Source organism: Cuculus canorus, chromosome 6 (genome assembly GCF_017976375.1).
Source record: "Cuculus canorus isolate bCucCan1 chromosome 6, bCucCan1.pri, whole genome shotgun sequence".
Lineage (NCBI taxonomy): Eukaryota > Metazoa > Chordata > Aves > Cuculiformes > Cuculidae > Cuculus > Cuculus canorus.
Genome location: NC_071406.1, coordinates 15,070,522 through 15,082,743, shown reverse-complemented (window position 1 = coordinate 15,082,743; position 12,222 = coordinate 15,070,522). Strand labels below are relative to the sequence as shown.

Sequence of the window (12,222 nt, the reverse complement as noted above, 5' to 3'; positions counted from 1 at the left end):
TGCCTTTTATGTCATGCAGTCAGAAGGCATTAGCTGAGAACCATTTCTAATTACGCTTTAATATCTTTATAATGTGGAAGAGTTTGTCTGTTTCTCACTAAAGCAATGTACAGTATAAGCTTGCTCTCCAAGGGGTCTTACAGAAGAGACACTCAGTTTGCATATCTGTCATGCAGAAAGAGAGATGGGAGGGGAAACAGTGAGGCTTTTCCACTGGAAAAGCTGTAGCCTTACAGAGGTTCACATTTGTTCTTCTCAAAGTGTGTAGGAACTGGCTGCATTCAGGTTTTTAATGAGATTTTGGCAGAAGAGTTATAAAACACAAAAGAATCACTTCCAAGTTTCTGCAAGAAGACTTATATAAAACTAAAACACTGATTTACAGTATTTGCCTTCTTTGTTGAATTTATAAAACCCTTTGTAAACATTCCTACTCTCAGCCTTTCCCATTTTCTTAGCTTTGACACAAAAGATGGATTTGTTGGTATCTTTTAGGCATCAGACAATCTAAATTCCTCTGTTCTGCCCCAATGTGCAAAAGGTAAAGCCTAAGAAAAAATGAATTCCTTTTTCATGGTACAGTAGTTTGAAAAGCCTAAGATGGCATACTTTGGAAAGCTTTTTGAAAAAGTGAAATTAAGGGCCAATTCCAGAAGTCTTTTGTGAAAGTAAACTTTGAGTGAATGAGAACTAGGAGATTTGTTAGTGAAAGGCTTTGAAATTTGAAAAAAAAGAAACAAAAGAACAAACTAAAACCAACCTCAGAGTTCTCTAGTAAGAAGTCCATGTGCACAGACACAGTTTGCTTTATTATATGGCTTTCGGTGCATGCCTTTTGTCTGTTAGAAAGTGGGACTTTCACAATAAAAGACCTGAACAACTTTGATGTGAATGATTAATGCTGCCCTTTGAATTCTTGAGTGGATGATGTATTATTACATGGTTATGTATTTATTTACATGGTTACCGCTGTGAAAGGTTTATTAAAGGCCACTCTGTCACTTGAAGTATTTAAATCATGATAAAATGTTTTTCAAAAAGATATTTTCATTATATGACGTAGTGCTCAGTGAGAGAAGTATCTCAGTGAAGTTCCAAGGTCTGCATTGAAGCAAGGTCATATGAAACGTCAGTGGCCTTCCTCTGGACTGGTAACACTGTGAATCTTCCCATGCATTTGACTGGCCTGGAAAATCACACTGAATTGCTGCTGATGGCTTGGTTTGACCTTCTGATATTTAACATTGTGTTTCCATTCTCCATACCTGAGACTGAGTTACTTTGGATGATTGCTACATGGAGGGGGAGAAGGCAATCTTTTTCAGCTTTTTAGTAATTTAACTGCTCATTCCCCAGACCTTAAGTTTATCCATAGTTTTAGAAGGTAATTTTAAAGCTGTCTCCTGAGTCGTGCATAAGTTGGTCAGACTTGTTGCTGGGTCCTCCAGTTCCCTGGAAACTGCCTGCAATATCACAGGTCAGTAGGTGTTGTGTTGGTTTTGCTTTCCTGTTTTCCATGTATTTACAGTGGCTTTCTGTGATAACAAAGATTAAGTCCAACACGTATTTGTATTTTTAAAACTTTATTGATTGTATGAACATAGTTTATCTGCTGATGTATTACTATTCTCCAAAACAGACACCATGTCATCCTACTACTGTTTCTTTGTCCCCCTCTGCTACATACAAGACACTTATCACAGAATCATAGAATAGTTTGAGTTAGAAGGGACCCTTAAAGGTCATCTAGTCCAACCTCCCTGCAATAAGCAGGGACATCTTCAACTAAAACAGCTTGCTCAGAGCCCTGTCCAACCTGACCTTGAACACATCCGGGGATGGGGCATCCACCACCTGTTTCAGTGTTTCATTGTTTCAGTGTTTCATTGTCCTCATTGTAAAAAATGTCTTCCTTATATCCAGTCTAAATCCATCCTTTTTTGAACTTGTTTTAAGATCTCAAATAAATAAATAAAGCAATTTTAAGTCCTAATATCTCAGTAATGGGGAATTTATTTTCATCACAAATAGAATTCTGCTGGAATTCTCTAGGACTAGGCATTAAGTTGCTCAGCAATGTATCAGCAAATTGTCATAGGAAATGATGATAAATATGGCAGCTAACTGCAATAGAAGAGAAATCAGAAGTTCTATTTGTATGACAGGAGTTTGGCTCAAAAGATCTTCTTTCTAAAGATATCACTGTGGAAAATGAGACCATGAACGTTATCAAATACCTTTTTATTTTTTCTTTCTAAACATTAATTTCACATCACTTGCAAATTTAAATACAAGCCCAAAGTTTACTTGCATGGTCACTTACATATAGGAAGGCCCATCACAGATTTCCTTAATCAAAATTTATTTTTTATGTCAGTGAGAGCAGAAATAGCCCATTTTAAATATTTGTGCCCTAATTATTTAATTGATCTAAGGAAATTGCTGGTAGAAGGGCAGAGGGTGATTTACTTTATATGCTGAAGCACTTCCTGTCTTTCTTTTCAGTCTGAAAAATAGCTTATTTTTGTGGGAGCTGAAGTGTGTCCATCATCACATTTTGCCAACGTGCTGAACAGCACTGGCAAGATTACTTCTTGGACATTGCTACTAGATTGGAGCCCATAACCTTGAAGTAAAAGACTCTTGTAGTGTCCACACTGCACCTGTCTCAGAAAAGAAGAGTTGACTAGCAGATACTGTACAGTTACCTCAAAGAATATGCTGCTACATGTCCTTCAACAACCTCTGTAAACATTGCTAATGCTAATTTAGAACGGGCAGAAAGCATATCTTGGATTAGACTGGGACCTACAAAAAGGCATTTTTGGAATAATCTGATTTCCTGGTGTGATCCTGCCACAAAGCCAACGGATTGAACAACACAGATTTTTTTCCTCGTTAGAACCATTCAGCTCAAATAGTTTGGCTCTTGCTTAAGAAAGGATAAGCCTGAACAGGAAACTGTCTTCAGGCATTTGATGTCCCTCCAAGACACTTCTGAAAAAACAAGGGACAGCATCAGCAGAATAAAGGTACTTTTTCTCAGAAGTTTTCCCAGGAATGAGCAGAACGCACCATAATCTGCTTGCTGACAATTGAACATTTCATGCCAAGTGGAACTTTTGGGAATTTTTGTTTCATTAGGCCTAGCAGACATGATTTCAAACATGGACTTAGTATGTTTTCTTAAGACAGTTTGTCATTGTCATTGAAAATGAAGCCCTGGTTGGAGTTGCAATATGAAATTTGTCACATGTCACAATTTTTGCCATTCAAATCCTAATCTATCACAACACAGCCAGGTCTATGTGATTTTGTGTAAGCTTAAAATATAATCCATAGAAAGCAGAAAATGTGCAAGAAGATGGAGAGATGATGTTCAAAAGAATACACGTTTTCTTCAGGAGCAGCTATCTAAACTCAACTCAAGTAGCCAGTAATCAGATTGAAAATAAAATTTCTGGATAGAAGCAGATGACTGTGGACACTTATTTAGGCAGTATTATCATCAAGAAAATGAGGGTTTAACCATAATATGATCATAAAGCAAATTATATTGCTGGGGAAAAAGTCTGAATAGATTTGCTCTCTTTTTGATACAGACATGATGGTATTATTGTCTTAGACATTGGATAGCTTCAAGTGCCTTGAGCAGCCAAACTTTTCTTATTTTAACTGCTGCCATCTTTGTCCCAAATGCCTCTCTTCTTTTTTTTCCTAAGCAGTCATTTCCATTTTCTTTAATGCTTTACTAGACTACAAGGAATAAAACATTTTAGACTGAAAATGCACCCAAGAGATCTTTTTCTGGGGTATGTTCCTTCTAACAAATAGGTATTTAGGGCATGAAGAGTCTGCAGAAAAGAAAAGAGCTTTGCAGTGACCAGAAGAGTTCAGCCAGTATCTCTTGCAGCCATTGCTGTATTGTTTAAAATGCTAGAGCACAATATTCCGAGACTGTAATTTTATATTTCTGAAGCAAATTGTAATCTTGAAACCTTAAAAAAAGAGAATGGCTTTCCACCAAAAAAAAAGAACTTAAGTATTTTCCGTAGAAACTCTCTATAAGGAGATGCTTCTTTCAGGAAGATTTTGTATCTCAGATTTAACACCAATTTACCCCTTCCGGTTTAATTATCCTGTTATCATCTCCCCCAGTATATCATTCTTGGATGAATTGCTCTGTGATCTCTTCAGTATACACTTTCCATTTTCTTCTTGTGAACTTTTAATAAGAAAAGCTATTAAATCATAAGAATTGTACTGCACCTACATAATGATTTTAATAAAATTACTTTCCAGATAAACTTTCTTCTACGTACACTTTATATCAAAGCTGAAAGATTCAGTGGAAAGACTCCTACACCGTGAGTGTGTTTTTAGCTCAGGCTTTTAGAGATAAAAGATACCATGATTATGTGCTGGACTACACAGTTCCTTACATTGCCAGTTTGGGAATGTCTGCTAATTCATCACTTTGAAGACACAAGTAAATTAGGTCAACATTAATAGGTACTAAGGAAATCTTGGCAACTTTTTACTTTAGATTACTCTTGAATCTCTTTCCATGCTACCCTTTTACTCTGCTATCACTACACAGCTAGTATATTAATTGCTCAGAAGCAAATATGCAGACAATGGGATTCACTTCTCTGCATCAGTAATTATTTTTCCACGGACTATAATGGTGAAGAAGGGCACAATAAGAAGTTTTCAAAGAACTACTAAGGTTAACCCCAAAACAAATAAATGGTATTTTCCATGGGAAGGGCGGCTTTTTTCTAGACAAGACCTAAACACATGCAAATGCATCCCTGAGATCAGAGAGTTACAGAATAATTTCAGTTGAAAGACAACACTGAAGGTCATGCAGTTCGATCCCTTGTTCAGAGCAGAGCCAGCTTCACAGGTAGGCCAGATTGCCAACAGAGCTCATGTGGTTAAATACAGCAGTATAATCTCTGCAAGGAGTACTTAAAGCAAATGAACTGGGACTCTGGTTAAGATTTCACTGAGGCTTTGCCATAAACTGTATGACCCACTTGGGGCCTGAATCCAGTAGGCACTAAAGTCCATGGAAAAACGCCCACTGATTCTGATGAGCTTTGGTTAGGTTCTTTTCTGTCTCACCTCTACATCTGTTAAGTAAAAATGACAGCAAGCTGCAAGATAATAATATTTCTCTATTGCTGTTGGATACTGTGAGGATGAATTCAACAAACATCTGTTGGCTACTTGAACATTACTTCTTTTTACTCCCATGCATTGAAAGCCACACTTATATTTAGACAGATCTTTCTCAGGCTATAGGGCCACATTACTGTGGATATGAGCAGCTCACAGCCTGTAATCCTTTTATCTTCCTAGTACCCCTGTGATGTAGAGACGTTCTTCTGTCCATGCTTTACTGACACAGAACAGAGATAGTAAAGCTCAGACTGGTTCCAGTGAGAATAAAATGCCTGCTTACCTTTATATCAGCACATAAACAACTTGCCCGAGGTCATTCGAGCAGTCTGTGGCAGAGTTAGTGTCCCTATGTTTTGAATTCCAGGTGAGCCCTCTCTGCATTACACAAAATTCTTTATTCTAGAATTCAAACTAGATCTAGGGTAGACATCAGAATGCATAGCAGATTTGAAAAGCAGAAAATAATATTAGAGTTTAAGTAGCTTTTGGCTAAAGGAAGTGTAATGGGAGGCTGAGACGTGCGAAGCACTATTGTTTAAAAACTGGTCACTGTATAATAGTGCACTCTTCCAAGAATTCCAGCTGTGCTAAAATGGTTATCGTAAGAAAATCTGGTGAAGAAGAGGTTTCAATCTTATATGATGTCTTGCTGGAAGCTGTCTTTGAGATTTCTTAGCCAGTGGGAAATGAACGGTGGAATTCAGAAAGAAGGTGATACAATCATCTGGTTAAGCTGCCAGGACGAGGCTGCTAGAGAAGGCAACTGAATAGTGGTGTAACAAGAAAGAAAAATAGAGACAGGTTTTCAGAAAAGTATAGCACAGATATGTAGGACACGTAGAACAGAGTTTTCCTGTGTTTTTTGATAGTGGACACTGAAGTGGTCCTGATGAATGCTTTTAGGTACCTAAATCCTGGTGGCATGCAAAACAAATGTTAGAAGAAGGCAAAGTCTACTTCAAAGCATCACATGCCTCTGGAAGTTTATGCTTTGCTGAGGGGATGACACTGACAAGGAAGAAATTAGAGATATTAGTTTGGGTCACCACTATTCACAATCTGAAAAATCATTAAAAGAAGCTCTAATTGCATAAATGATGACTGGACATACTTGTGTAAGTTCTACATCCCTAAAATGACAAGGATGAGAAGGTCCAGCACTCCTCTTTATACAACAAGGCAGTAGGAATTTTTTTTCCAGCACGGGACAGTTACAACCTGAGTAAGTTTGGAGACAATATAAATCTGAGAGGAGCAGCTGGTAGACCAGACAGTTCTGTCACCACTCAGAGGGACACTGAGAAGCTGCACAAATGGGAAAACAGGAACCTCATGATATTCAATGAAGTAAATGCAAAGACTTGCACTTGGGTTAGAAATAACCCCATCTAGCAACATTGGTTGGGGCTGACCAACTGGCAGTTTGCAGAGAGACATATGGGTGTCCTGGGGAACAAGAAGCTGACCATGAGCCAGAAATGTGCCCTTACAGCAAAGGCAGCCAATGACATCCTGGCATCCAGGGTTGCCTTGGGAAAAACATTGCCAGCCGACAAAAGAAGGTAATCCTTCCCCCATATTCTGTACCAGTGTAACTCTACTGGAGTGCTTTGTCTGTTCTGGGCTCTGTGGCGGGAGGAAGATATAGACTGACTGGAGTGAGTCCAGTAAAGGGCTATGGAGATGATTAATGGACTGGAGCGTCTTTCATATGAGGAGCAGTTTGAAAACTGTGACTGTTCACTTTGGAGAGGAGAAAACTCAGGGGCATTTCTCATTCTGTGAGGGCACAAGCTCACAGTAGAGCTGTGGGACAGACCCCAGAAAATTAAATCCTGACATAGAAGAAAATGTTTGCAGAAATTCACTTAATGCATGAAGGAGATATCAGAATTAGGATTAGGCTGGAATTGAAATGACTTGCTGGGATGCATTGTGTTATTTCTGGTATTGCGATAAGATCTTCCACCACCTAGATGGCCAAGTTTTCTGCTGTAGTGTTATTAAAGAAAACGAACTATTGCTATTATCGTTACCATTACTAAAACAAAACCCCAGTAAAATTTAGCACAAGAGAGAAATAACAGAAGGATATATCCATTAAATGTTGTCTGGAGACAAGTCTGTGTTGTTCAGTGGAACTGAATCCCACTCCGTACATACATCTGGGCTTTTTGGCTTTGCAACAACGTTGTGCTTACAATGTTAATCTTATTTTTTGTGACTAAATCTACTTTCTTTTCATGATGCTGATCTGCACCTTGTCAGCTTGTTGGCTATGTGTTTGAAGGTCTTTGTGTTATGTTCCATCTTCCTTTAGAAAAGCCGTTGTTTATTGATTTGGTACCTATAGCTGGAGCTTTAGGTACAGGTCATGGTGAGCAATGTTCTATTAGATTCTCAGCATTACAGTTGACCATCGACAAAATGAGATTTTCAGCTTAGCTCTGAACTGGGCTGAAAAGTGACAAGTCCCTCAACCTGTCCACAAAGCCTTGGAAGACTGCTGCATTCTGAAGAAACATTAGTTATAATTAAGGGGAAAGTCAGTTCCTGTATTGTATCTGCTTAGTAAAATATGATGCAGAATGCACTGATGTCATTACATACTGAAGTATTATATACTGATGTCATTATATTGCACAGGTAGACTCTAGAGGATGTCTATTATATCTGTTTAGCTACCAACCCCAAAGGCCTTGGGTGCTGTTAATAAAATATATAAAATTGTAATACTGAAATAGATGTTTGGATTGATATGGAGGCCCAATTCTAACATGGGTCTAAAATGTGTATAACCAAGAAAGCATTTAGAATCTTACTGGGAATGAATAAGACTCATATATAAAATAATATAACATACTTGACAAAAAAACAGATGAGTTCTACTTTCTAAATTTCTGGCAGAGTTTTCCTAGTCTTGTGATGGCTTTGCAGTGTGGAATGGTAAAAATGAAGATGGTCCATGCACAGAGCATGCAGAACTGTGGCCTCAGTGCTATATGTAATGTAAACATTCCTTGCAGAATTCAAATAGAAAAGGCCTGGGAATGTAAGAAGGGTAGAGAGGATGAAGGCTCACAGTGCTGCTGTTCTTATTCTGATTGTTAGGAAACAGACATGGCTTGAGAGGAGAAAGATGTAGTCAGCAAAATTATATTAGGCTAAGATGCCACCCTGTGCAGCCATACAGACAGTACGAATCACTTTACTGGAAGGAGCAACACGAGAAGTTAATATTGCTACAAGTACAAACAAGTAAAGCTGCCATATTTTTACATTGATGAGATATACAAATAGGAGTATGGGAATGATCAGGCCAACCCATACAGTTAAACCAGCCAAACAAAACCCAAGTTCTATTAAAAACCCAACACACAGCACAGGTTAACTCCAGCACTAAAACAACTGATGAGTCGGGAATATTTTAGTAGAACCTACCTGTGACCTTGCCCAAGGTGAGCGATTTGATGGCCTTGAAATCAATTTCAGAGAAGTTGTGTTTGAGTTTGAGAACTTGATCAACCTGCGAGAGGTCAATAAAATTAGTTCATTACAACAGCATATAGACATCGCTAGGTCTCTGTACTGCAAACTTCTGGGAATGCTCTCAGCTGCAAATCAGTTAATTCTGCCCCCAAGCTACTCTAAAGATAGCAAAGTGCCTGTGCTTTGATTTTAGTGTGAGAAGCTGAAAGGCACACCAGAATAGTCATATAAAGGGCTTTGAAGAAACTTCCTCTCTGGAGAAAAGCTTAAAATGTTTGACACTGAAATCTCCCTGCTTCCAAAATCCATGTCTAGTCACTTCAGAATACACTCAAAGGAGGCCTCTCTAGAAACGTGTTGTGAAGAATTAGTTCTACAAAGAAGGAAGCCACAATTCAATAGACAACTGGCACTAGAGGAAAACTTGGGCTTTTAACTTAAGCCTCCTTCCTAGATGATTTGGCCTACCCACCCTAGTTGCATGCTGTGTTATTATATTACTACCCAGAAATGGAAATTGTAGAGGAAAGAAAAATCTGTGGTGCTCCGTGAGTTTCTGACTTGTTCTGATTTTATTCCTTAACAAATGGCTTCATTTTAGACCCTGCCCTGTTAAATGACTGCTGCCCAGATGTAGCCAATTTGTTTTGCAATATGAATTGCTATAATTAGCCCCAGAAGGAAAGCAGAGGGAACAGTAAGATGGTCCTTTTCTCCCTGCCTTGGCGAAACGGGAAATGCAGGGTAATAGGGCAGAAGAGAGCTCTCACTTGTCATGAAGTTGTCACAGTCAGCGTGGCTTCCTTCAAGCAAAGGGACAAGTCATCATCATACACACGGTAGGTGCACCCTACATTCCCTTGGCCTTTAGTCTTCTGTGATGGGATAAGGAAGCTGGGATCACATTCTCTCTTGGGACACGTACCCCAAAGGAAATTACAAGTGCCAGGTGCTCAGCTGTTTTTCTCCCTGTGGCAGCTTTTTAGTGATACGTTCTGTGCTCTTCCTTTAGTACGACAGGTCACACAGACATCCTTAAGCCCCAGCACAGCTCCAATAGTCCAGATGAGCTTCTGGCCAAAGGTGCTTTCTAATTTGTAGATTGTCAGAGACAACGGAAGGATTACTCTACAGAAAGCACCACTGTCGGGGACTCCTTGATGCAGGATCTGGGTGGAACTTTGGTCTAACCAGCTGTTCTGCTGCTGGACCACCTTTGGTTGCACCAGATCAAGGTGAAAGCTTTGCCTCCTGTAGGCATTGAAATTGGTGGGTCTGTTTGTGGCATGAAAGATGCATAAAGATGTATACCTGAATGATGAGCTCTCTGCCTTCTCTGTTAATCTTCACATGATGCAGCTGTCGGTTGGCAAAATTTCCAGAGTCAATGGTGAAAATAAGGAGCCCATCCTTACTCAGCTTGTATCGAACCTGTAAACTTCCTTATAAGCAGAACAAAATTCTACGTATAAAACCTGAGTCAGTAATGAGATACTCTTCAATACCTTTACACAATATATAACTCATTTTCTTTTTATTGCACTGGAGTAACAAGGTTAAAAAGTCAAGAAAGAGGTTGAAGAAAAATGAAATAGTTCAAGCCATAATGAAAAGTATGAAAAAAAAAATGCACTGGAAGAGTTTTCCTTCCTACTAGCTAACAAACTCTACTATGGATTAACATAACTTAATTGAGTAACTAAGTATATCAAAGGATAGTATGTCTGTCTGCAGGTCAGACATTTATCACTACTACAAAAGCTGCCCTGCACTAGTCTATTAAGGATCACTTCCACCAGAGGGCATGCAGGTCTTGCACGATTCTATTAAACTAATATTGGTGGATTTTGTGATTTCTTTTCATCAAGATGTAACAGACAACATAGAAGACAGTGAAAACTGTGAGAATTATAACTTAATTTCAGACATTTACATGTCCAGGCATATTATGAGCAATACAAGGAAAAAAATACTGTAAATGATTATACAAAAAAAAATATTTTCTGTAACACAAAAAATATTTGGTGTTCGAATGTATTTTAAGACATAAATACAATTCATACAAAAATAAATGGCAAAGATCTCCTTCAGCCTTTGTATCAAAAAAAGCATTGTGACTTCTGATAATAACAGTACCATAACTAATGAAAATACACAAGAAAATAAGGAATCCAATATGAATTTTAATCCTTCCACAAATGACTAGAGGGAATATATATGTATAAGTGGATATATATTTATAATTTAAAAGGAAAAGAATCTATTCTGATAAAATCCTTTCAAGCTTACTTTTCTGGGAATTAAGCAGCGAGGAAAAAAGAAGACCTATAAACTTTTAGAGCTCTTTTTATGCATCAGCAACCAAAATATGTGGAAGAGTTGGTAGTTCTTCCAGACTGGACCCAGAATCATCCCTCCTCCTTTTCCCTCACTGGGATGTTTGGCTCAGGCTCCTAAAAGCTGCACTTTTTGTAAAATTCAGTATATCCCAGATGAGCACTGCCATTCTCTGAGCTTTGGAAGACAGAAACAAAGCTTCCAAAAATGACAGGGAAAATGAGAATGAACTACTAAGATGAAAGCTTTTTTTGTTTATTGAGAGGGCTGCTGGATCAGGTGAGCTTTTAAAGTGAAAATTTAAAAAAAGGGCATAAAAGACATTTACTTTCTCACATATGTTCATGGATGCTAGAGGGGAAGTTGTGAAGAGATCAAGGTCAGTAACAGCTGCTAAATTATTAAGTGTGATATTATAGATCTTGATTCACCTGCCCTAAACCATACTGCAAAGCTCCCATCCCCTCATTGCACAGCCAGGACAAGTAGCTACTACCTATCACCATTAATGTCACGTGTAAAGGTCTAAACTTAAATCACAATCCCATTTTCTGTTTCTGAATGAAAGATACATCAACAGAGAATAACAACCTAAACATCTTAAAACCTTTAGAAAGATATCAGAAAAAAAAAAAAAGCCCAAGTGCAAGGAAGTTAAGGACCATCTTCACATTGCTCATTAGGGCAGTGGCAGAACTGATAAAAAATGGAAAGTCCGCCAGACTCTGCACACAACAGCAGAGCTGAACACACAGAATAAGCTGTAACTAAGATGTGATAGTGTAACAGGTTGGTTCAAATAAAAAATCGCCTTCCATCAGAAGTTCTTTAGAGGCTACCTCTTACCTAGAACCTTTGAAGGTGGTGTAGCGTAAAACATGGAACTGGGTCTAGATTTGGACTGTGACCTTGCACTAGTTGCTTAGTTTGGAAGTGTGAAACTACTTCTCTGCTCTTTTCAAATGCTATGGACACACTAGTGTATAAAATATAAAAGACACTTCAATATCCAGGTGATAAACATAGCAACCAACACATTTTTGTTCAAAGAGAGCCAGCAAGGCAGGCAATAATATATCTACGCTCTCAGCTGCTGCAAACAGGGATTTACCTGTTGACTTCATCAAAGAAACCTTGATTCTAAACTAGAAACCATCTGTCCCATTGTTGGGATGCAATAGAGGAGGTTCTTGAAACGATATCAAC

The 12,222-nt window shown here is 38.4% G+C and overlaps 1 protein-coding gene across 2 annotated transcripts in view; it reads right to left on the bottom strand.

The window, feature by feature from the left end:
• Positions 1-12,222, bottom strand: part of CNTNAP5 (contactin associated protein family member 5) — a 284,769-nt gene that overhangs the window by 16,311 nt on the left and 256,236 nt on the right. For both annotated transcript variants that reach the window (XR_008450459.1, XM_054070363.1), the window contains exons 20-21: positions 9,991-10,121; positions 8,632-8,716 (exon numbers count right to left, since the gene is read on the bottom strand). Coding sequence is in view for 1 of the 2 variants with exons in the window: in XM_054070363.1 (XP_053926338.1) it covers positions 8,632-8,716; positions 9,991-10,121 (216 nt within the window). In the remaining variant the exon portion in view is untranslated. The remainder of the gene's footprint in view (positions 1-8,631; positions 8,717-9,990; positions 10,122-12,222) is intronic.